The sequence below is a fragment of the Megascapheus bottae genome, chromosome 8 (assembly GCF_031878675.1).
Source record: "Megascapheus bottae isolate mThoBot1 chromosome 8, mThoBot2.hap1, whole genome shotgun sequence".
Lineage (NCBI taxonomy): Eukaryota > Metazoa > Chordata > Mammalia > Rodentia > Geomyidae > Megascapheus > Megascapheus bottae.
Genome location: NC_143516.1, coordinates 21902113 through 21929462, shown reverse-complemented (window position 1 = coordinate 21929462; position 27350 = coordinate 21902113). Strand labels below are relative to the sequence as shown.

At 36.2% G+C, this 27350-nt stretch overlaps 1 protein-coding gene across 1 annotated transcript in view; it reads left to right on the top strand.

Annotated features, from left to right (window-relative positions):
- The window catches only part of Eya4 (EYA transcriptional coactivator and phosphatase 4), a 216727-nt gene that overhangs the window by 154016 nt on the left and 35361 nt on the right, over positions 1-27350 (top strand). Inside the window, exons 5-10 of the mRNA XM_090337647.1 lie at positions 8086-8178; positions 12934-13000; positions 14699-14841; positions 14979-15122; positions 16941-17020; positions 20465-20630. Of these exons, the coding sequence (XP_090193773.1) occupies positions 8086-8178; positions 12934-13000; positions 14699-14841; positions 14979-15122; positions 16941-17020; positions 20465-20630 (693 nt within the window). The remainder of the gene's footprint in view (positions 1-8085; positions 8179-12933; positions 13001-14698; positions 14842-14978; positions 15123-16940; positions 17021-20464; positions 20631-27350) is intronic.

The following is a 27350-nucleotide window of genomic DNA, read 5'->3' as shown; positions in this document are numbered from 1 at the left end:
GGCTTCAAACCTCAATCCTCAGATCTGACTCTCCTGAGTAGCTAGGATTACAGTCATGAGCCAGTGGCACTGGCCATTATTTTTATTTTTACTAGTGCATATTTGCTGTAGAGATGAAGGATTTCATTATATTAATTTCAATGTATTTTGTTCATACTCATTCCTTCCCAGCCTTCTCTGGCTTCCTCTCCCCACTTCTTCTCAAATAGTCCCCATTCTACTGCCATGGATATTTCCAAAACCTGGGTTACATATGAGAAAAATTCAATATTTTTGAGTCTGGCTTATTTTTCTTAACACGATGGTCCACATTTCCATCCATTTGCCTGCACTTGACATAATTTCATGCTTCTTCGTGATTGAGTACAACTCTGTACTACACTTTCTTTAGCCACTTCTCCATGAATGGCATCTAGGCTCATTCTATAACTCTCTTACTCTAACTAAACATGAGTGTGCAAATATCATCATTGTATGTGTCCTTTTCTTCTTTTGGGTATATGCCCATGGGTCCCAGGGGTCCAAGGCTGGGTTATATGGGAGGTGTACTTTTAGTTAGTGAGGAAACTCCATAATGATTTTCATAGCAGCTAGGCTGACCACATTCCTATACACAAAGAGGGTTCCCCTTTACCCTCTGTAGCAGTATTTGCTATTGCTGGTTTCTTGGATGGTACCCCTTCTTACCTCAGTAAAATGAAATTTTGATTTATACTTTCCTGATTCAAAAAAGATGAACAATTTTTTCATGTATTTCTCAGCCATTTGGAATTCTTTTATGAAATATCCAATTCTTCTGCCCATTTATTGATTGGAATATTTATGCTTTATAATTGTTTTAGACAAGTTATTGCTATGCATCCTAGGCTGACCTTGGACATGCTTTACAGTATAGAATGGCCATCTTGAAATCTTTGTGTCTTCGCCACTTGAATGCTGAAATTACACATGTGCATGCCCAACAATTTTTAGGTCAGTCTATATTCCAGCTACTATTACCTACTAGATGAATAGCTGGAAGCCATTTTTTGATTCTGCATGCTGTCTCTTCCATTTGGGAGTTATTTTCTTTACTGTGAAAAAAATTATTTCAGTTTGATGTAATCTCACTTCTCAGTGATTCCTTTGATTTTTGAGCTACTTAAGTCCTATTCAGAAAGTCATTGTCTATGCCTACAACTTGAATTATTTTCCCTATATTACCCTCTAAGAAATTCAGAGTGTGAGATCTTACATTAAGGTACTTGCTACATTTTGAATTGATTTTTTTTGTACATGGAGAGAGATAGGAAGCCATTTTCACTCATCTACATATCGGATGATTGATTTTTCTAGTACTATCAGTTGAAAACACTATCCTTTCTCCAATACTTTTGATAACTTCTTGAGCATCACATATATGTAGCTGTATTTGTTTATTTCTGGGCTGTATTCCATTGGTCTATATGTCTGTTTCCTTGCTGGTACCATGCTGTTTGTCTTACTATGACTTTATAATTTGTAATCATTGTTCCTTTTGCTCTAGATTGCTTTAAGTAATCAAGAAATCTTACGTTCTCATATGAATTTTAGGGTTGCTTTTCTGTTTCTGTGCTATTTTCTTTTCAGAATCTCTTTTGGATTAATTTCTCACCCAGGATGTTGTCATTTAAGTTTGAATTGCCTTTGCCTGTTTATTTCAATTCCTTTTTGAATTTTCCTATCATTTTTAAAAGCTAGACATTTGAATTCTCTCTCTGACAGTTTAACAATTTCAGTGGGTTTAGATTCAGTTGTCGGGTAGTTTTGAGCTTTCAGTGGAGTCAAGTTGCCTTTATTTTTTATATTTCTTGTGCATTTAAGTTGCAAATTTTTCCATCTCTATGAATGGATAGCCCTTCTGCTTTTATAAGATATATTCCTAGTCATCAGTCATCTCTTAAGGACTCAATTCTCAGTATTCCGCAGGAGAAACTTCTACTATAACAACAATAATAATAACAAAACAAGTACAAAAATAGAATTAAAATCCCAAGCAAAGTTTACTTAGTTTACTATAGAACAGATAATGGCAAAATAGTGTATAATAAACTATGACATTAAAAATACAGATAAAAATTAATATCAAATGAATGAAAGGAAGGAAAAAAGAATGAAGTAGTAAATCTAAGTAAAATAAAAGGAAATGAGGCAACAAGAAGACTGTGAGGAACAGGAAAGAAAAGTAAAATTAATTTAAAAATCTGCTTACAAAATAAAGAACAGCACATGAATAAAATTAGATAAAGACAAGAAGAGGAACAAAACTTAAAGCATAAACTCTAAAGTGAAATAGGCTAAAAACAATAACAGATTCTAGTAAAAATATTTGAAAAATGACAAAGAATTGAAGCAGGTCCTTTCTGTCTCCTCTGGGACTATTCCTAGTCCTGTTCTTTGGGCCAGTGCTAAGTGAGGAATCAAGGTAGGTTATGGGATGTATTCGCTTTAGAAGCTTCCCTTCTTTGTATTCCAGGAGAATCTGCTTGTTTCAGTGAGGTTTGTAGCCTGGGAGCTGGAAAATTCCCACTCACTCAGAAGCACCCCAATTTGTGCAGCAAGTGTCTACACTTAGAGCTGTCCCCTGGCTCTACCAGAGAGTACAGGAAACTGAGCACTGAACTCTGCATTGAAAGAGGAGAGAGAAGGAAATGACACAGTCTACCTGACACTTGCAATGCTTTGAGACTTGGACCAGCAGCAAACTAACTTGAAGAAGGATGGAATTGACAAACCCCAGCTGTCTGCCCAACCTGGACTCTTAACCCTTAAGTCTTGTCAGACATACACAAGAGGGAGACAACACCAGGGACTGAGTAACCCCATGGCCTTGGGCTCGGGTGCAGAGCTCTGGCTTCTGGGATTCTCAGGCAATAATGGACTTTGTTCCTCACCACAGACAAGCAGGTCACTGACTGCCCTGTACTCCATTCTCTGGGCTTGCTGCTCTTACACTCCTCACTGGAAGCATGTCCTACCTTCCTGGGCCTTCCTCCTGTGATCATCTTCTAGGGCACTGAAGCAGGATATCCCCCGAGTTGCCATTGTTCTTTGTTTTCAACACCACTTGTTTCTGAATATTAGTTATTCATGTGGCTATTAGTGTGGCTCTATTTTGGATTTTTTAAAGAATAAGACATAAATTGCTTTATTAAATTATTGGGAAAATATAGTATGCTATGGATAGTACAGAACAAAAGAGACTTCTAGCCAGTCATACATTTTTAAATGAAAGTATTGATTCTGCAAACAGAAATCATAGAATGTACTGAGTCAGGGCCAGGGATGTGGTTTAGTGCTAGAGTGCTTACCTAGTAGGCGCAAAGCCCTGGGTTCCATTCCTCTATACTACACACACAGAAAGTGTGTGCCAGAAGTGGTGCTGTGGTTCAAGTGGTGGAGTACTAACCTCGAGAAAGTTCAAGGACAGTGCCCAGGCCCTGAATTCAAGACCCAGGATTGACAAAAAAAACTAACTGAATGAATGTACTGAGTATTCAAACTTAAAACTAGTCAGTGATGCTTATTACTTCCTGGCAGTGTTCTAAATTTCATCTCTTCCTAATGTAACTCTACCTGAGATATTTTTTGAACAAACAAAGCTGCCAGAAGTCATTATGTGTGGTTATCATGGGTAAGAAAGGAGTCTATGCAGTCACCAGTTCAAACATACATTTCTGAAAATAAAATGCAAACTATGAATCACTTGGGTCACCTTTCAAGGATTTGGCATGAAATTGCAACAAATAAACATGAGCTTTGAGTTATGATACTAAAATGAAACTTCTCCAAAAAATAAAATGTTGGACCTAAAACTCTGAAGAGGCAGAGATGAAAGAAGGGATACGAAGAGAATGATTTAGTAGTCGTAACTTCTGAAAAAGATCATACACAATACAGATTTACTCTGCAGATATGAAATATTTTTAAAGCTGTAGAATGGAAAATCTGACATCTCTCTGGACTAAATGTAGACCATTAAAATTTTTATAACTGTGTGCCAGTGGCTCACACCCACATTCCAACTCTGAGATATGAGGTTCATAGTTCAAAGCCATCCTGGGTAGTAAAAGCCATAGATCCTTACCTCCAATTAACCACCAGGAAACAGGAAGTGGCAGTGTGGCTCAAAATGGTAGAGTGCTAGCCTTGAGCATAAAGAGCTCAGGGACAACACTCAGGCACTGAGCTCAAGCCCCCAAAACTGCATATATATGTATATATATATATATACATATTCTATAATGAGTGGAATTAAAATCTATTTCTCCTCATCTTTTCTTTCTTTTGACTGCCTGAAACTTTCAAATGGAAGGAAGCATAATTTAAACCAGTATTATAGTTTTAAAATCAATTTCCCTGATGGGGAGCTAGTGGCTCATGCCTATAATCCTATCTACTGAAGAGGCTGGGATCGTGGCTCAAAGCCAGCCTAGGCACAAAAGGTCCATGACACTCTTATCTCCAGTTAACACCAGAAAACTAGAAGTGGTGCTGTGGCTCAAGAGCTCAGGGACAGCACCCAGGCACAGAGTTAAAACCCCACAAATGACCAATAAAAAAAGATCAAGTTCCAAAGAGAGAATTCAAAGCAGCAAAGCTAACTTCATGTCCTGCTTCTAGACCAGTTTTATCAAACCCTGTTAATGTGTGCTCCATCTTCAATTCACAGATGAAATATGTTAATAGTAGTAAAATAAATGTTTTACAGATGTAGTTTACAGGTGTGAACGGGTTTAAATAGTAATGTACGTATAGTTAGAAAAAAGAAAAACATGACTATAATTGGAGTTTGGTTGTTGTCAGTTACTGTCTCTTGTCTCACTTTTGCTGAAAGCTCCAGTCTACGCTGTGTGCCATATGTGTCTAGCCCTGTAGCCACTGCTATGTGGAAGGCAGCTAAGACTCCAGCTAGATCATTTTCTGGCTTATCTCTGTACGGATGGATGGCAGTTTTGAATAATTGGTACTGTCTAGAAGACAGTACAATCTAGAACTTGCCTTCTGCAAATGTGTTGCCTGGTCTCAGATTCTAGCTCTTACTTGCCATGCATAGGCAAGTGATTTCATCTTTTGTGCCTCCTTCACTTTCTTGAAAATATTACCTACTACCTTGTGGAATAAATGAATCATACCTATATAGCACAGAAAGATGGCCTAAAATGTGTCAGTCACTTTTGCCATTTGTATTATCAACATTCAAGTTCACTGTTTTTTGATGCCTCCCAAGGAGCTTCATGAAAAGCCACTGTGAGTCCATAAGCCATGTTCATATTTGAAGGCAGCCTATTTGGGAACAAAGATCATGAATACTAAAGCTGAGGATCTACGTCCAGATCTCAGCCCTGCCATGTGCATTGGAATTTCAACATACTCTGAGCCTTATGTGTAAAGCCAATAAAATGATTTATTGCCACCAAATTGTTTTAAGGATTAGCTAACTACACACATAGTAATCTTTAAATAAATACTATGTAGCAGCACTCACAAATAGTTTTCATGGTGATAAATATACTTATTTATAAAATGTAATCATGTGAGTGACTGAAAATTACCACTGAAAAATAGTAAGCACTCATTCATTATCATTATACAAATAGTGAGACTCTACTCAGAATATAGTTGCTATTGAAAATAGGATATATATTCAAGATTTTTTACTCCCCTCCAGTCTTTATAGTTCTCCTATGATCTTCCAACAAACCATATCATTATTAAATTGTAGATAGGAAATTAACCCAGATATTTCTGAGGGTCTTGGTAATTCTGCTCACTAGTGCACGTGCTCCAAGCCTTTCACGGTTTTGCTAACAAAGTAACATTCCTGACTCATTTGATCAATGAGGACTGTGTTTACCCCACTATGTTTTTGTCATAGTTTTTCATGCTTGGCTAGTACTCAGCTTTTTCCTTTATAGATTTGCTTGCTTCTACGTTACTTAACTGCACTGTTCCATTTGTGACCAGGAAACCCAGAGGTGTTAAGTAAAAAATAATGTTTCTTCCCTAACTGCCATGACGTATGTGGTAGAACTTTGTCAAAAAAGGGAAAATATGGTGTGACCAAATGGGGAAAGGCTTTATCTTGCTCCCACCATCTCATTTAATTGACAATAATGAGTGCCAGGCTACTCCATTGCCAAGTAAGGATTTTTGTCAAGATTTACTACGTTTAAGAAGAAATAATATGCACTCGACTATCAGTGTGCAGAGACCCGTGCTCAAGCTCGTCAATAAACGACTCATTGTAATTTGCATTGAAAAAAAAAGAAGAAATAATACGTTATAGATGCTTTAAGAAGACAAATGTAGAATTCATATCTTACTGTATGCTGATCCCAATAAAATTAACGCGGCTATAAAAGCCCAACATTTTTTTCATATATATATATATTTGCATTTCTTTATTTTATTTTATTTATTTTTTTCATATATTTTATTGTAATTAATAGAAGGGTTACATGATATTTGCCAGATAGATGGTGCATTAATTCCCATACATTGATACCCTTTCACATGTCTTGGTCCCCATTTCCCTCCCCACCACCCCCACCGCTCATCTTGTTTTCCCCTGTTCCCTATCCAATTTCAAATAACCAAATACAAATATATCCGATATATCAGGTAACAAAGTGAGATACTGTAACTATATGAGGTAACCAAGGGATAGCAAAAGAGATGAGAGATAACATAGTACCTTAAGAACAATCACTCATTATATGGCTTATGTTTCTATCTCCTAGAGATCCTTTCAATTAGCGTCCTACTAAATGGCCTTTTGTATCAAGGTTTTGTTCTATTGCAAATCTCTGCTAGGAGAGCCCAAGGTTTCTACTGATTATGACAAATGAGGGAAACCATTGAGCCTAAGTTCCTTTGAGTCTGGCTTACTTCACTTAATATGATCTTTTCTAAGTTTTTCCATTTCCTAACAAATGGGGCAATGTCATTCTTTCTGACAGCAGCATAGAATTCCATTGTGTACAAACACCACATCTTGTTGATCCACTCATCAACTGAGGGACATCTAGGTTGGTTCCATATCCTTGCTATGGTAAATAGTGCTGCAATGAACATTGTTGTGCTGGTGGATTTAGTATGTCTTTGTTTCTGGATGATTGAAGCCCAACATTTTTTAAAAGATCTGTTTTTGTCAGTCCTGGGGCTTGAACTCAGGGTCTGGACACTATGCTTGGACAATTTTTGCTCAAGGCTAGCATTCTGCCACTTGAGCCATAGCATCACTTGTGCCTTTTTCTGTATATGTGGTACTGAGGAATCAAACCCGGACTTCATGCATGCTAGATGAGCACTCTACCACTAGGCTATGCTCCTAACACTTTAAAAAGATTTTTATACTAGCTTATATTATACACGTTGTACAGGGGAAGGGGAATCATTGTAATATTTTAATATGGTCAGTGTCAGTGTAGCCAATCACACTCAACCTTTTCTTTCATCTCCTCTCTCCCTTTTTTGTGTGCCTGTACTGTTTTAATTTATCCTTTATCATCTTTAAGTAATTATATCAAGGGGTTTCAATCAATGAATTGGTTTATGAGTATAAAAATCATAGGCGCCTTGATTTTTCCTAAAGCAGAGAATTTACTGAATGACTAAATTTTCCTGATCACATGACTAGCTCAGGTTTCCAAGGTAATGCTTTTATGCCTCTATATTTTTAAAAAAATAATAATCTTTTGGAAGCATAAAATAGAGATAAGTGCATCTTTATTACAATTTGACTTAAATGTGCTCAAAACTGATGGTGATTTCTCTTTTTCTGTCTTTGACTACATCAGAGTGCTTAAGTGAGTTAAAAATGCAAATACATGTATGGCTCTTTCACTCGTCAAGGCTGACTGCCTTTAAAAGCCAGACTCAGAGAATTAGGTTAGCCAGAGGATTTTATGACAAATCCTCCAAAAATGCATGCCCATTTAACAAAACTTCCCTCAAGTTTTCTCTTGCATGCCCATGGTAGCTAGACAACCACTAGCAGACCAGTCAGGGTCTTGGGTGTAAATGTAGATGTGAAAACTCACATATACTTATTCTTCTACGTAGTGTCTCTTCTTGCAGTCAAAACAGAGCCCTTGAACAGCAGTGAAACCTCAACCACGACTGGAGATGGAGCGCTTGACACTTTTACTGGGTCAGGTAAAGCCTTTAGCTCATGTGTCATTACGTTCACATCATTATGTGCACATTGGCGTTACACTCATATCATCCTTCTCAGAAACAACCAGACATGGATCAGAGCTATCAGAACTTTGATTTCAGAAAGTTAACACAATCTCGGGGAAAACAAATTGTCCTAAGTTTGCTACTGTTAAAAAATTCTATTTCTAATCAGTCCACAGGGTTGACAGTGAAACAAATTCTAGACTTTCTCAGCAGAGAAAAGCAGAACTGGCTTCCTTTGTCATTTTTTATTTAATTTTTGCCAGTCTTGGGTCCTGAACGCTAGGCCTGGCACTGTCCCTGAGCTCCTTTTGTTCAAAACTAGGACTTTACCACTTGAGCCACAGCTACACTTGTGGCTTTTTCTCTGATTAATTGGAGATAAGAGTCTCATGGCCTTCCCTGCCCAAGCTGGCTTTAAACCACGATCCTAGGTCTTGGCCTCCTGAATAGCTAGGACCACAGGGATGAGCCACCAGTACCCCACCTGGGTCATCACTGCAGACGCTATTCCTTCAACTGCCCATTTAAATTACATTTCAAACTGCGTTCTCTGTCCCCCATTCTAGATGGAAAACTATCCCATTTGATTCCTTCTAAATAAGCTTGTTTCCTCTCTGGTTTAAGAAAGTCCTCCCTGATGGCAGCTGAGTGACAAGTATTAAAGGTTAATGGGCTGCTTGAAGAACACATGCTGCTTGCATTAAAATCAGCCTCTGAGAGCAGCCTTGCTTCAAAGAGTGTCTGTAAACATCAATCCTTGTAGGATATAAAATACCTGATAACTCCCAGCTGGGAGAAAGGGGCACAAGTTTGCTTTTTCTTCATTTTGATTACTTCGTTTGGCTTAGTCAGTCTTGGTCTTGTGATTCTGCTATATTGTATTTCTAGTCATCTATGATCTCATCTATGATGACTTCATATGGGAGTGTTCTATGTAAAAAGAATTGCAGTCTGCCCTTAAACATGTTATGACAGTAGATATGCTACTTTTTTGGAAGCACGGCTGACCCAGGTTTACAGTTTTCACCTACTGGAAGTACTTGCCCTTGTTCACATAAGTGTTAGTATTTCATATAGAGATAAGCAGTAGTAATGCACCAGTGTTACATGAAGATCCCTATGGTCTAGTCTGCATATGTTGTAGTAATTCAACTGCCTCTCCAGGAAACAAATAGCTATCCCACGCTCTGTTCTACTGTGCTGCTCACTTGCTTATCAGAACTCTTACAAACAGTCTGCAAAGTAAATAAATGTGGGTAAGTTTTAAGGAACTGGGTATAATGAAGTATTGTAAAAGTAAAGTATTATATAAAGTATTGGGCATCCTGCTTCAAGAGTTTACACATTGATTAAAAGCTGAATGACAACGCTGTAGAAGTTCAGTTCCAGAAGGACTTTCTGAACCTCCTGGTTCACTTTGCAAACAAGAATGCCATGCAAGATAACTCAAAGGCAGTGTGCCCACACAGTCAAGACCTCAGCTGAGACAGATGTAGGGGCTCACATCTGTAATGTCAGTAACTTGGGAGGTAGAAGAGGATCGTGGTTTAAGGCCAACCTGGACAAAATTAGGGATGCTCAGTCTCAAGGAACAAACTAAGTATGGTGCCAAATGCCAGTAATTCCAGCTAAATGGAAGGCAAAGGGAAGAAGAATGGAATCTGAAGCCAGTCTCCAGCAAAACAATAGAAATCTTACCTGAATGATAAACCAGTGTGGCTCAACTGGTAAAGTGCTTGTCTAGTAAGCATGTGGCATTGAGTTCAAAACTTGATTACCAGAGAGAGAGAAAAAAAGAATGAGGAAAAAAGACAATACATGGAGGTGATATAGACCAATCTAGAACTACATACCAATAATCAATCTCTGAGTCTTTTCTGTAGTACTCCACTGATAACCAAATGGAAAAAAGACACACAATCTTATTGGAAAAACCATTTATATATTTACAGAGACTTTCTTAGATTTTTAAAAGAACATTTTGGAACTATGCAGTCCAAAAAAATAGGCATTCTTATAGGTAACTTTTAAAATTTTTAATTAATTAAAATTTGGTAAAAATAAATATTTTTTCCTTAGAGACGTACTAGCCACAATTCTAGTGCTTAATTACTGCCAGCGGTACTGAGCTATATAAAACACTTCCAGCACCATATTGAACTCTGGTAACCGATGGGGATCTAAGGCAGGGAGTCTTCCAGAAACATTAAAAAAATTAAAGAAAAATGTATTTTCAAGAAACTTGCCCCTGCGTTGTAAGGTGGTCAACATCATCCTTCATTCACCTTGACTACCAGTAGCACATCCTCCCAGTTGTAATATTTCCTAAATATTTCCACAAAATATTTGCTAGCAGGAAATATTTTGAGAATTAGTGATCCAAAGTATTATAATATTAATAAGAAACCCTTTTCATCATGCTTTCACTAACAATAGCAATAACTGAAGCTTTTAAAAATAAAATGTCAGACTAATTCATTTGAAGAAAATCAGTTCTGCTTACTTTTATATGCAGAAATGATAACATAGAATGAGTTTGGGTAATCCTTATGGTTAATTAAATGACAATAAAGAACATTCCTCCAAATTTGTACAGGGAATTCCACCCATCTTTTTGTCTTTGATTTAGCTGCAATTTGCATTATAATACATTTTAGTAAAGAATTATGACCTCTCTAGTATTTGTTCTTCTTGTCACCATCTTAGTTTTCTGAGTCAGAAGTTTTGTCTTGTATTTAGAAAATTACCATGCAGGAATATGTCAACAATCAATTGAACATTTGTATTGTTATGGGTCCATTACTTGAAGAGTGTCTAGATTCATTCAAAAGTCAAAAAAAAACATACAATATATTCAAAATTGTATTCATGTCTTGGTTTTCTACTGAGGTACAGACTTCTGTGTTTTATCTTATTTAATAAAAACTGCTACAAGGGAATTTTTGTTTCTATTTATATCCTGTTTTTTTTGAAAATTCTTCTGTTTTTCAATTTTGACAATAACCAATTAGTATATTTAATGTAGGTTTTTAACTGTAGCAACATGAAACTACTTTTACAAAGACAAAATATCTTGTAGTTATGCCTCCTTGAACTGTATTTCTGTTAAAGAAAATATTCACTACTGAGAATTCTTGAGTTAGACTGAGTGTCCTGTGTTTTAACATTATTACGTATTACATTTTCATGTCTATTGAAGTATAAATCCAAAGTCTGTTCTCATTAAATTGATTTAAAAATTTAAAGATTACAAAAAATTTAAAATTTACATTGTAGGTATTTAGGAAATTAAGTCAAAAATTAAAGATTCATCAATTAATTTATTTCAAGCCATCCATAACAAGCTTACTTAAATTTTAATTCTTAAAAATGTTTAGAACATAATGTCTCTACTCATATTTCATGATGTTCAGAATTGATTCAAAAAATTTTATACATATACTTATTCCACTGTGGCTATGTAATCTAAGTTTCCCATACTCAGCTTATAGGCAATATAGATTTTGAACAAATTAAATTCTGCCTGTTTGTGAAGCAATAGATCACAAAGGCATTTAGAAATAGAAATATATCATGTTTCATAAAATAGTTACAACCTGAACCTATTTGTCACTTTTTACAATTTCTAAAAGTTTCATTCCAGAAGTACTATGAACAACAAGAAAGGGCAGAGTACTTTGAAGTATAACTTTGATTGATTAGACCAAACTAATTCCAGCACTGCACTGTGTACTACTTTAATCTTTTTGAAAAGTGAATGAACAGCAGATGGCCTAATAAAGACACTCTGTGTGCTTGCCCAGTATGGATTGGCTCTGAGGGGACCTGCTTAACACTTTAGAGGCCATATATTTGCAATACATTTGTCTTTGTCAAGGCAGATGTTTAAAAGAACAAAAAGCTTTCAATCATTTTGGATGTATTCCAGTTTGGGATAGGTATTTGGGTGAAATGTTAAAACAAAAAAACTGACTTTGACTTTTAAGTTCTTCTCAGAAAAAGTATCATCCCTGATCAAAATATACTTGTCAAGAAAGCTGCTAGTATGTTCTTTTTCCATGTATATTCCAGTTTTCACTACAATATTTTTTGACTCTGTATTTTAATTTGCCTGATGGCAAATATGAAAGAAAATAGAAACAACGGCATTTTCAATTAGGAAATGAATCTTGGCTTTCTTAATAGCTACCATGTTTTTCTTTTTCTTTCTTTTATTTGTGTCTTTTCTATTTTGGTATTGGGGATCAAACGCAGGATGTTGCCCTTGCTAGGCAAGTGCTTTTCCACTGAGCTACATCCCATCCCTAGCATGTTCTTCTTAATATTCATTTTTAATGAGAAATATAGACACAATATATTACAATTAAATTGAATGCATAAGATGTAATGTTGCACGTTTCAATGCATTTAGTTGCATCATACAAATTTAGTTATATTAAATCAAAAGATATGTATTCATATCATGTCCATCTATGAACTTATTACTAACTTCCAAAAATGGATGAGTGGTAGAATGATATATGAGAAATGTCCATTCATGCTCTTGAAAGACTAGAAGGAGTTTAATTTGGAGAAAGTGTTTTAAGCAGCTGTTTTTGTTTTTTAGAAAATGAGCTTGAGGTCAACAAATTTCTTAGAAAAAAATGTATTAACATGAGTGATATAACACTGTGGTGTGATGATTTCATGAAGCAACTTTATGTGCATTGGTTTTATTGTGTCTTACAGTAATAACAAGTAGTGGTTACAGCCCCAGGTCAGCACACCAGTATTCCCCACAGCTGTACCCTTCCAAGTAAGTACTTGTACACTCAGTGTTGTTAGAACCCATTTAGAAATCTGTATTCACATATGATCACAATTTTAATCTGGCAGACATTCATAGATGTATGTTGTTGATGGATAATTGACTAGATGGATATTTGTATAGATTGTACATCTAGGGAAATTTACAGAATAGAAATAAAGATGTCATTGGGGTGACCCTACACACATCAATCCTTTCATTCTAGATGGTTATCCAGGTTAAATTCAGATGCTACTGTTTTATGACAATTCTAAGGAACCAACTAGTTTACAGAAAATATAAAGAGATCATATTTTATTGACACATCACGTATCAAACCTTCATCATTTATTCCATCATCAATGTTTTATTCAATTTTATAATACAATATTATATTTATAGAGAATATACTTTCTTGTTTGATAACTAATGTGGTCACCTTATTGAGGAAAGTGATAGATGTTTCAAGTTGAACTGTATCAGGTATACTCGAATTTGTTTAGGATCCAAAAGATTGGGGAATATTTTCAATTCCTGATACATATAAAATATGTGTTTTGCTCACACCTATAATCCTAGGTACTCAGGATACTGAGATATAAAGATTGTGGTTTGAAGCTAGCCCTCGCAGGAAAAACCAGATAAGACTTTAATCTTTAAGAAATGTCCAGTAACACACACACACACACACACACACACACACACACACACACCCCTCAGAAGTGGAGCTGTAGCTAAAGTGATAGAGTGAAGGCCTTGAGCAAAAGAAACTCTGCCCCAGAATTCAAGCCTCAGGACTAACACACACGTGCACACACCCCTCAGAAGTGGAGCTGTAGCTAAAGTGATAGAGTGAAGGCCTTGAGCAAAAGAAACTCTGCCCCAGAATTCAAGCCTCAGGACTAACACACACGTGCACACACACATATACACACACATAGAGACACACTGTGTTACATATTTTTGCATCTAGAATACTCCTAAGCATAATGGGAACATTTTGTAAAATATGGTATGACGAAGGCACAATAAAATCCTCCCTTTTCAGAAAGAGTCCTCCTCTTTCTTTCTTTCCTTCTTCCTCCTTCCTTCCTTTCTTCCTTCCTTCCTTCCTTTCTTGTTTTCTCACTTTCTTTCTTGCTTCCTTCTTTCCTTCCTTCCCTTCCTTCTTTCCCTCTCTTCCTTTCTATCCCTTCCCTTCCTTCCTTCCTTTCTTCTTTCCTTTCTTCCTTCTTTTCTTAGATTTCTGGTTTTGAGGATTTCCAATACATTTGAGGAAGAGCTTTTAAATAAAAATATGTAATCATTGTACAACCTTAGGTCACTCAGTACAAATGGGATCACATGACTCTTAACTAACTGGCCTGAACTTCATTTTTTTCTTCTACATATTACCTGGAGTGCTGTTTAGCTGTAACAAGAATGATAGATGTGGAAGAGACATGAGTGGTCATATCTAAAGCAATCACTCATCTTACAGAGGAGGCATTCTTCAGGTGATTCGTGTATTTGTCCAAGGTCGTCAGACTGATTTGTAGCACAGCCTGGGTCCCTGGCATTCTAACTCTTATACTTTCCTACATTGTAAAAATTGTTGTGGATAAGAGGATTAACTCCTTGAATATTTTAGGGTTTCGCTGAATCTAAGCTGTCTGAATGAATATGCAGTCTTTGTTGCCACAGTAATGCTATTTTTCTGATATTTAGGCCCTATCCACACATTCTTTCTACACCAGCAGCTCAAACAATGTCTGCCTATGCAGGCCAGACTCAGTATTCGGGGATGCAGCAGCCAGCAGTCTACACAGCCTACTCACAGCCAGGACAGCCCTACAGCCTGCCCACTTACGGTATTTCACATTTTCTATCTTTGTTTACAAGAGGGTAGTCCTGCCAGCTAGCAGCTCTCCATTTTTCACATAAGTTACAGCTCCAAAGGAAAATGCTTTTGTGCATGAAGTCCTTTGTGCATTTGTTTTCCAAACAGATTTGGGGGTGATGTTGCCCGCCATCAAGACAGAAAGTGGACTTGCCCAAACTCAGTCTTCATTACAGAGCGGCTGCCTCAGTTACAGCCCTGGCTTTTCCACTCCCCAGCCGGGCCAAACACCTTATTCTTACCAAATGCCAGGTAAGCGAGCACTCGAGAAACATGGTACGTTGAGAATTACTCCTTTCAATGAGACTCCTGGGCTTCAGACTGAGACATACCCAAATATGTGGACAGTTTTAAATCTCACCACACTGGCACAGCTTCTTGAGAAAAGGCAAATACCTGCACAGAAGCCTGATATAAGTAGTTGAATACATACTGGGAAACATGACTCATGCAAAGTGCAAATACTTAATGTTAAGCTCTATTTAAAAAAAAAATAAGCAGGAAACCATGCTCAAACCACGCAGGCTTCAGGCCAGCCACCACCAGGTCAGGCAGTCAGGTTTGGTATCTACTTTGATAAGTGACATCCTAACACAAATCTGGGTTTTCTGCTAAGTATTCTAGAAGAAATGTAATATCCTTTGAATTGTATTAAAAAATACCACTGTATTGTATTGTATTGTATTTGATTGGATTGAATCGGATCAATTGTGTTTAAAAATACAGGCACCAGTGACTTATCCCCTAATCCTTGCTAAACAGGAGATAAGATCTAAGGATCAATTCAAAACCAGCATGAGCAGACAAATACATGAGATTCTTATTCAGTTAACCACCAAAAAGCCAGAAGTAAAACTGTGGTAGAATACCAGCCTTGAGTACAAAAGCAAGCATGGTTCAGGATTGATACACACACACACACACACACACACACACACACACACACACACACACACGTAGAGAGGTTTATGAAATAGGTAATTAGATGTCTCAAGCCTTTCAGTTTACTTCTTTAACACATGCAATCCATAAGAAAATATTTTAAAAGAAAAAAACCTGTAATTGATGCCCAGAAAACTAATCACATAAATATCACACATGGTATTCAAATTTTAAAAGGCCTTCATATCTTAAATTCTTACAGCATGACAATTGTTCCTTAAGTTTGAACCCTAATTCACGCTTACCCAGAGCAAGGGGGAAAAAAAGGAGGGTAAGAACTAACTCTAGATTGAGTCTGTATGCTCATTGTCTAACTCATAACATCCAAATGTTTAATGACGCTCATTTCTCTATACAAATGCACTGGTTAATTCTTGAAACATTCACAAATTTCTTGGGAGTAGTCTAAAAATGAATAGATCACTCTTTATTCCTTGAATTTCTTGAAATCTGTGCAATGGAGACTGGACTCTTAAATGTTAATTTGAGCCAACTGAAGACAGACTTTTGTTATGCCCATTCAAACCTGCTATGAGGAGAGGGAGGAAGCTGAACTATCCTTCTTATACACCCCGACTTCAAATTGGGCAACAAAATCCAAACAATGTTTCCTTCACCTAATTTTGCCATGTGAAATATTTTTCAACATTTGTGCAAGGAAAATTTCCTTGATTTTCTCATGTATACTAAATAATTATACATATTTATGGGGTCACCTGTGCTGTTCTGATCCATGCTATTCAATGCAGTGTTGAAATTGAGGTGAGGGTATCTGTTTGCTCAAACATTTATAATTTCTTTGTGGTGAGAACGTTCGAAATCCTCTCCTCTAGCATTCTGGAGCTAGATAACACATGACTTAATAATGTCTGTTGACAGTCCTTCCCTATCTTTCTTTAAATCCTACCATGATAGCTCCTATTCTAATCTCAACTTTGGTGAGAACAACTTATAAGGTTTCAAACACTAGTGAAGTTCCTGCACTATTTATCTTCTTTGTCTGGCTTATTCTATGTCACATGATACTCTTCAGTTTGAACCAGGCTGTTACAAATGACCAAATTTCTTCCCTTTTATGGGTGAATTAGTATGTAAAGTTTTAAAATGTAACTTGTCCTTTGTCTTTAGGTTCTAGTTTTGCACCGTCATCTACCATTTATGCAAATAATTCTGTTTCCAACTCAACAAATTTCACTGGTTCACAACAGGTATGATATTGGTTTTATATTTTCATTTTTAAAACTCATCATTGCAAATTTTTAAATAAGTATGCATTCTCCAAAACAAGATACCTTTATTTGAAACTAAAATAGCACTACAGGATAATATGCTAAGCATCTATTTAGAAATTTGGGGATATTTGTCATTCTATTTTATATTTGTTGGTTAAGCATTTAAGTGGTTTTAAGTTTAATCATCTGACATGCAGTTATTGACTACATTGCATACTTTCCAGTTTTCTTAAATTGTACTTGACATAGTTTTAATTCCCTTTATAAAACCATTATAATTATGAATAGTAATTAATAGATGGAGCTGTAATAAAATATGGGATGGTGTTGGGACACTAAGACTTTTCCAGTCTCTAAAGGTTACTACTGGTTACTAAGCATAACACCTATTCATTGTTTACTTCTATAATTTCTTTTATGAAATGTTAGATTCCTAACCTCTTCTGATAGCAGAGCTTTACTGCTTTTCTTACAAGCTTCAGTTCGTGTTAAATTCTAGCATATTAAGCTATAGGTGAGCATTTATAGACACACAATGTGGTACTTTGATAATCTGTGATCCACACTGGCATTTCAGAATCCTTTGTCCTCATTTTCTGATGTTTGTACCACATGAAGAGTAATAGAGATGGAAAGGTGATTCCTGGACAGACAACATGCTATTTTGCTTTATTATAATTTCTGTCCTTTTATGTATTTTAAAATGTAAATTGCTACAGAATTACTTGTTCCTCAGATTTATTGAAAGAACTCTATTGATTGCCTTTACGTGGCTTAACAAAAGACGAAAGGGAAAAATTTATTATTAAAATACTGTGGAATTAAAAGAAAATATTTTATAGTATTAAACTGTATAATTTGATGTTAAAAATAATACTTTAACTCTCTAAATATCAAAATCATTATACATACTTTATTTAAAAAATTGATTTGGGCTTTTGTGGGGCATAGCTATAATTTTAGCACATGAGGAAGAAATGTGGAAAAATAAGGAGAATGAGAAAGAAAAAGTGTGAGTCTGAGGCTGTACAGAAAGACTATCTCAAACAATATATTGTACTTAAGAGCTGCTTTGTTAGATGACAGCTCCTTTGTTCAACTACTTAAAGATAACAATAAAAATGTATAAAAGTGAGAAAGCTTAGTAGCTTAATTTCACTTATTTATTTATCAGTATAGCAAACATTATGCACTTGCTGCCCAAGAAGTTTGAGTAGGCATTGAAGTTTCAGAAATAACCTTTATTTCTTACTCTCTTGAAGGGTAGTCTTCCTAAAGAAACATACATGTTTGTGTGCAGAGAGTTGAATAAGATAATAGGAATTCACACTAGCATAAAGAAATGACCAATTTCACTGTACTTTGTAGGATCTTTTTTAAGTTGTATAAGAGGTAAATTTATTTACCAGGCTTAAGTCAAAAAACAAATTCAGTTCTATCTGAATAATTTGTATTTTGAACCCTGCTTTGAGTATTAGTTTACCCCTTAAGCAAACATTAACTGTTACAGGAATTGGAAACTGCGCTTCGTAGGCTAAGGATAAGCAGGTAGTGGCCACACTGTTGGGGACCTCATTCCTGTTTTATGAATTTGTGACTTATGGAGAGAGTAAACCAACAACCAGAAAACCAACAAACCAATGAATATATGTCTGAACACATGAGAAAAAAAAAGAAATGACAAATTTTAATAGAATCTTATTCTAATTTTTTTTAATTTGAATTAAAATCTAATTTGGGATAGGGAAGTTTTGGTCGAGCCTCCTTGAAACTGCATTGAGTCCAAGAATTCTAAGAGCTCTAGGTAAGAATGGGGGTGTATGTGATCCAGACCCCCAAGCAATAGAAGACTGAAAGCAGGCAGGGACATAGTAAGTACAGAGGTGTGTGTGTAGGGAGGGGGAGCAAGGAGACACACAGTTGAAGAAATATAAACAGCCAGTTCACGTAAGCTTCTGGGGGTTACAGAAAGACACTTGGATCCTATTCCAAGACCAGTGGGAAACCATTGAAGAATTCTGAAGAGAAGAATAAGAATAACATCATATGATTTATGCTTTGAAAATTTACTCTGGTTTCAGGGTTTTTGGAGAAAGCCAAAAATGAAAAGGAGGTAAGTTAGAAAACAAATATATTTGCTGCAACAGGAAGTGAAGGTAGCTTAGATAAGGAAGACAGGAGTAGAAATGAAGAGAATGGGAGATCTTACAGATATCCTGTTCCTTAGAGGCTCACGGGAAATCTGGCCAATATGGACTCCCTTTTCCTCTCAGGGTCTTGGCAGGCACATAGCTTCAGCTCACAGATGTTAGAGGTAGAATGCCAGCTCAGAAACTTACTAGCTGCATGCCTTCTACAAATCACTTAGAAGTTCTGTATCTTAGTCTTTTTTATAGTAGAATGGAAATAATAGCTACAGCATGTCAAAGGTTGTGAAGATTTAAGTGATCAAGTCAGTTTATCCTTTAAAGAGTGCCTTGACACAGTTAGCACTGTGTAATCATGTGCAATCACTTTTTACTCTAAGAAATAAAAGTTGCTAAGAGGTTGGTTCAAATGTTGACACTTTTTCCCCCCTTGACTCACAGGTAGTGGTGGGTGATTATGATAATGCACATACTCATAAGGAATTTTCTTTCTTGGAAAGCACATCAATGGAGGATTTTTTATTGCCTTCAGAACTTGTCTCAACAGGGGATCCTAATCCTGACCAAGTATTTGTCATCACTGATAACAATTTGGGCCAACACATGGTAGATATATTAAGGACTATCAAACAGAACAGATCCTTACTCATCATCGTAATATGGAAAAGAACTTTAAGGGAATTCTTATGGTTAGAAGGTTCTTAGGATTGAAAAAATAAACATAAAGCAAGTCAGAGAAGTTAATCCAATGCTTTCATTTTTGTGGGCGACAAAAAAGGAAGGTTAAATAGTTGAAAAGCTCACTGCTGACTTTAAATCCAACCTTGGGAAGATTGTGAGAAGCTGGGCAATCTGTGTTTATTTTTTTCTATACTTCCACTATGAAAATAAAATTGTCAAGAGTCGTCAAGAAGAAGAACCAAAACCATATAATGAAAAGTTCACACAGAGGTTTGTGTAGAAAATGGGAAGGCTGACAGAATTCCCAGTGATACTGTTAGGAGATTTTGTGAACATGAACTAGCTCTACCTTTTCTCCTCCAGTGCATCAATCCTTGCATAAGTAACTGTGGAAGCAATATGCGACCTTTGTGTTAGATTGAAATGTAGGATTTACAAAACAATAGGGGGAATCCATTACTGTATGCTCTTGCATACATATTAACCTGAAATGCATCTTTCAGTTGTCATACTGACTGTATTCTTTTGCTTGTTCATGGCAAATTACAGTAATGCCTCCTTCAAACATATACATTTCAATAACTTATTTCAGGAGTATCCATCTTACACAGCCTTTGGCCAAAACCAATATGCACAGTATTATTCAGCATCAACGTATGGAGCGTACATGACATCAAATAACACAGCTGACGGGACATCGTCCTCAACTTCAACCTATCAGTTGCAGGAATCTCTCCCAGGACTGACTAGCCAACCAGGTATAGATTTTCATACAGGTGAAATACTTTTAAATGTTTTTGTGGTATCTAATGACATGAAGAAAACAAACATTTCAAAGCCATGTCTGAAAAATTCCACAGTATCTGTGCATATGTTTAAGCTAGGTTAGTGTAAGATGACTTTATTTTGGGCATTCCAAAAATGTTTTTTATATGGGACAAATAGGAGATAATGTGTGTGTGTATGTGTGTGTGTGTGTGTGTGTGTCTGTCTGTCTGTCTGTCTGTCTGTCTGCCTGTGTGTATGTGTGTATGTGTATGTGTGCAAGTACTGGGGGCTTGAACTCAGAACCTGGGCACTGTCACTGAGCTATTTTGTTCAAGGCTCGTGCTCTTCCACTTCAACTATAGCTACACTTCTGACTTTTGGATAGGGAAGGGGGAAAACAAGATGAGGGGTGAAGGTGGGGGAGGAAATGGGGACCAAGACATGAGAAAGGGATCAATGTATGTGAAGTAATGCACCTTCTATCTGGTGAATATAATGTAACCCTTCTATTAATTACAATAAAAATATATGGAAAAAAAACTTCAGAAGGAAAAAAGAATTACATGTAAAAATACTAATGACAAATCCCATATATTAATTTATAATTCTTGATATATCTATGCATTATTAATATATCCACATGGACAGAAAAAAAAAGAGTCTCATAGACCTTTCTTCCTGGACAGCTTTGAACCTTGGTCCTCAGATATCAACCTCTAGACTAGCTAGGATAACAGTTATAATTCAATAACCCCTAGCTAGATAGGCTCATACATATCTTGGAAAACTGACTTTTGACAAAAATCTAAAAATAATTGAATGAAAAATTCATTTCTTATCATATTGGGGATACTGGATATCTATATATAAAAGTAAAGGGGTTCTTACAACTCATGTATAAAATTAATTCATAAATCATAAACTGCATGTAAAAATACCAAACTCAAAACACTTAGAAGAAAAACAAAATCACTTTTACAAATGAAGATTTTTGTACTGTTGACCTTAGAATCAAAATTCATAGGGAAAAAAAGAGAAGCTAAATTAGACTTCCTAAAATTAAGAATTCTCCTTAAAAGATATTTTATTATAAATTTTAAACCATTTAGAGAATGTATTTACAAAACATATATCTGATAATGATTTATAATCCAGAATGTATAAAGAGTTCTCATTAGGCCTGACATAGTGGTTCACGCCTGTAATCCTAGCTACTCAGGAGGCTGAGAGCTGAGGATTGTAGTTCAGAGCCAGCTTGGGCACTAAAGACCATGAGATTCATCTCCAATTAAACACTAGAAAACCAGAAGTGATGCTGTGGCTGAGGGGTAGGGCAGCAGCCTTGAGCTGAGGAGCTCAGGGACAGCGCCCAGGCCTGGAGTTCAAGCCCCACAACCAGGAAAAAATTTCATTAAATAAATGATTAAAATGAGGACAAATTTTTGTAGATATTATCATGGCAAGTATTTGTTTTTGCCCTCTGTTACTTACCAGATCCCAATTCATCCTCCACTTTTGTTTATTGCATTTGTGAGATAAAAAAAAAACAAGGAGCACAGTCACTCTTTCCAACCAGACCATAGAGACAAACAACCCAATTTCATTAACAACTATTCCTTGAATTTCTCATACATTCCAGCATAAGGCCAGCAAGTGTTATTTCAGCAGTGGATGAGCTCTCTTTGCACCTTTACTTTTGTTTAACAAGACAAGTATCAAGCAAGTATTTATAATAGTGATGAATATTAAGAAAAAGGGAAATCGATAAATATTGAAAATACTAACAAGTAAACTCATTCAGACATAAAGAAGTAACTGTGAGGCTGATTTTTTTAAAGCAATAGCCAAGATGTGGTTACATCATGAATGGATGAAATGGTAACATTCATTATTCTTTTTTTTTTGCTTCTTTTTAAAATTTTCATTTTATTGTAAAGGATTCTTTTTCTTTTACGTATTTTGATTTTATTGTCAAGGTGATGTACACTGGGTTACAGTTACATAACTCAGATAATAAGCACCTTCTGTCTGGCAAATATCATATAACCCTTCTATAAATTACAATAAAATATATATATATATATAAAATAAGTACACTTCTTTTCGAACAGTCTAACATTCATTATTCTTGATGTTGTGTTTGCAATACAGAAGTTGAAAACACTCCAGCCATGATTTCACTTCGCATTGCTTTAGTTAACTCCAGTCCAAAAATATTAGAGGAAAATCTAAAAACTAAGTTTTAAAAACTTCCATTGCTATTATTACTAGAATCTCATAAATGTTATCATTGATGCATATATGTGTATGTATAATATCACTATCTGTGGTTTCAGAGATCTGTGGAGCATCTTGGAATGTGTTCTCCATAGTTGAGAGATGACCATAATGTCACCTCTAACTGTGAACCCAAGGAAAACTAGCCAGAAGTTGTAACTTGTCTTTGGTGCCTCGCATTTCCCTGGCTTTCTCCTTATATTCCCTTAATTCTCCTCCTGTGAGCACACACTCTTTGAAATCTGACCCTTGTCACTTTCAACCTTCCTATTTAGGCTGTTAGCCATCCCCCACCTGGCTGAGCATTTGCACATCCTGTAGAACCAGTCCCAGGATCCAGCCTTTGAAACAGCAAGGACACAGAATGGAAGGAGTTGCTCTTTCTCAGGAACCTTTCATTTTCTGCCCTGGATGTCTCAGACCTATTCCAAATCTGCCTTTATCCTCTTTGCATCAATACTTACCAAGGAACCAGCCTTAGTTTAAATCCTTAATCAGTAGTGGAGAAAGATATTGTGGGTAATCGGATATTTCTGTTCTTCATCATTCTAGGAATGGGTTTTTCTTGGTGAATCATGGGGAAAAAAACAGAAAGAAACTACAGAGGTGCATGTCATCATGCTATCTGAGACCACACAGTGGTGACTAGACTATGGCTGCCATGAATAGAAGTTATTTACATTCTCATTTAATCTTTGTGCTGTGTCATTCTAGATTGGTTGTTCTAATATCCACATGATCACAGCTAAGTTTCCATTGGCTAAAGAGTTTCGTTGTATTCTAGATACCTATTTTATTCATGCTGATGACAGCAGAGCTCCTGAGTGGAGGACTTTGAAAGTATTATATTCACTGCTGGCCCTGTCATATTCACCATCAGAATACTGTGATTTCTTCAAGCTCCCATTGTTTGCCAAAACATACAGTGTGACTGCGGAACCTAAAGAAGAAATTATTCCTACTCGAAACTGTCATTATCTCAAATCATGGTGATACCCATGTCTGGTTTTAAAGGAATTCTCTGGCTTCTGATATTTACCTTTTTTTTTATTTTTTATTTTTTGCAAGTCCTGGGCTTGGGCTCAGGGCTTGAGCACTGTCCTTGGACTTTCTCAAGGCTAGCATTCTACCACTTGAGCCTCAGCACCACTTCCAGCTTTTTGCTATGTATGTGGGGTACTGAGGAATCAAACCCGGGTCTTCGTGCATGCTAGGCAAGCACTCTACCACTAGGCCAAGCTCCCGGCCTCCGATATTTACTTTTAACTTTGACTTTTTGCCTTCTTTGGATCTGGAATACATTCAAAAAAGTTTATAACTATGGGAGTTTTCTTTATTAATGATGAAATCTATTGGATTTAGTTCAAGGGCAGGGAAAGAATTTCCCATTAATTGATTCTGCATTTTGGACTCACAGCCTAGACCTAACAATTAAGTCTACAATTTTTCATAGAACATTGACTGTGAGACTTGAATTTTTAAAATAGAAACATACCTTATGTTCAATAAGAGACAGCTGGTTGCTCTGATTTAGAGATAAATCTAATGAAATAAAGTTGGATCTAAATATCCAACTCACAAAGGTCAGTTATTCATTACTGTACTGATTAAAGGATAATTATTCAATCATGTAGAAAGGCCTAGGGCACTTGGTAATGACTGATGTTATTTGGAAATTGCAAATAGCATTCAGTTATTTATTTTACCTTATTAGGTAGTTTGACAATGGATTTAAAGAAACACTACTGTGCTGATTAGAAACAGACGTTTTAGTTCATTATAGTTATAAAGACTTTCTTTGCCTTTAAAGTTCATCTAAGGTGAATTACATTTATAATTATAGACTTACATTATAGTTATAATGACTTTTCTTTGCCTTTATATAAAGTTCATCTAAGGTGAATTACATTTTTGATTTGTATTTGAAAGTTAAGAATGGATTAGAACATATGGGAGATCATTTCAAACATCATTAAATATTTTAAACATCTTTAAATTAAATGTGGTTAGTATTTTGCGACAATATTATCCTTTAGATCAAAACCTTTATAAGCATTATACTACATTAGAAAATTAAATGTATCAAATGTTCCAGGAAAGTATACAGTAAAATCCTTTTTTTCTCTGAAAGAAACCAGCTTTTCTTAAGCAGAACTACTGTAACTTCATGAAGTGCTCATCATCTGCTGAAATGCACAAGAGGATATAGATGGAGAAGAGAGACCCCAGTGCACAATTCTGCAAAATTACATTTCTCTGACTGCCTGCATCATATTGTACCTTGTGTAACTTTCCCAGGTGAAATTGGCAGAGGCCCTAACTTGAACAGCTTTCTCTCTATCTAAAAAAAAAAAAACCAAAAAACAAAAAACAAAGAAACACATAATGGATCAACACATGTTTAATGAGCAGTTGAGCTCAAGTTCCTGGTTTTTCTTTTCAGGCTAGCACCTTCAAAAAGTCTAGAGGTCAGTACAGTTGTACCTATAGGATATCTGGAGAAGCCCAGATACTGGTTGTGCCCTCAGGAAATGTGTCTGCATGGGAACTGTGCCCAGACAGAAATTGTTCCTACACTCCTCTGGAAGTCATGTATTATTTACATAATGTTCTTTCAGTGACATTTCTTGGCATCTCTATCATAGGAATTGTCTAAAGTCTACATCATTCTTTTGAAATATTTTTAAATGGACAAGAAATCATGTGAGCATATTTAGTCATACATAACATTTGCTTGGCCATACATAGGTATACTAAAGTTATAAATCCCTCCAACACATGCAGTACCCTGCATAAATCATTTTTGCAGTAAGAACACTTGAATGCTATTCTCTTATAGCAGTGCTCAAAAAGATTGTACATTGTCATTAACATAATCATGACGTAAAAATAGGTCTCGTTAGCCCTAACTGAAATTTTGTAACCATCAATGGACATCTCCATTCCCACAGATCATTTCCACTCTCTATTTCTATGAGATCAAGTGTTCTGTATCGTGACTAATATTCAATGAACTAAAGGATGTATACTAACATCACTTCCTTTGGATCTATATCCAGTAGTGGAATTGTTGGATCATTTGGAAGTCCTATTTTAATATTTCAAGAAGCTTCTCTACTATTTTCCATAATGAATGTACTCATTTACAGTCCCTGCAGTAGACTGTGAGGAATCCCTTTTCCCTTCTCTTCTCCAGCCTTTGCAAAGTTCTGTCTTTGGGAAATAGCTATCCTCACAAGTGTGAGGTCATATCCCATGGTAGTTTTATGTTGTAGTTCTCTAATGATTATTGATCATTTTTTCATAGACCTCTTATCTATCTATATGTGTTTTTGTTTTTGCCAAACAAACTTGAACTCAGGGCCTAGCCTGAACACTGTCTTTGGGCTTTTTCCTCAAGGCCACACTTTGCCACTTGAGCCACAGCACTATTTCTGTGTATGTAGTACTAAGGAATCAAACCCAGGTTTTCATGCATGCTAGGAAAGCACTTTACCACTATGCCAAACTTCCGGCCTCTATCTGTGTTTTTAAAACTAATATCTATGCAGTTTGGGGAGGCATGGCCCAAGTGGTAGAGCACCTTGGCCAGTAAGCACAAGGGCCCTGAAAAATTCTACTCAGACCCTTTGTGCATTTTTTAAAATCAGGTTATTTGTTTGCATTGTATTGAGTTGCTTGAATTCCTAACCTATTATCAGAAGAATCACAGTTTTGATGCCAGCCTAAACTGTACAATATGACCCTATTTTCAAAAAAACAAACAAAAGAACAAAACAGCAAAAACAGAAAAATTTTTAAAAAGCAAACACCAAAAAGAATTATATACTTTACTTGTATTTTTTTGTATGTGTATGTGGTGGGGGGAGTCAGTCATGAGGTTTGAATTCATTCTGGGTGCTGTCCCTGAGCTCTTCAGCTCAAGGCTAACACTCTACCACTTGAGCCACAGTGCTACTTGTGGTTTTCTGGTAATTAATTGGAGATAAGAGTCTCACAGACTTTCGTGCCTGAGCTGGCTTTGAACCGCTGTCCACAAATCTCAGCCTCCTGAATAGCTAGAATTACAGGTGTGAGCCACCATCACCCTGCTTTTACTTGTATTTTGTTCAAAGTCTTAGATCTTTTTGGGGGGGTCAGTCGTAGGGTTTGAACTGAAGGTCTGGGCACTGTCCCTGAGCTCTTTTGCTCAAGGCTGGCGCTCTACCACTTGGAAGCACAACCCCACTTCCAGGTTTTGATGGTTTGTTGCAGTTAGGGGTCTTTCCTGCCTGGGCTGGCTGGGGACCACGTTCCTCAGACTTAGATCCTTTTAAGGTCCTTCCAAGAATTGAACAAAACCTGTTCAAATATCTAATGCCTATACAAATAAGTTGAAATGTCATTTACTATAACTTATAAACTTTGCTGTTATCTATTCTTAATACTAACAC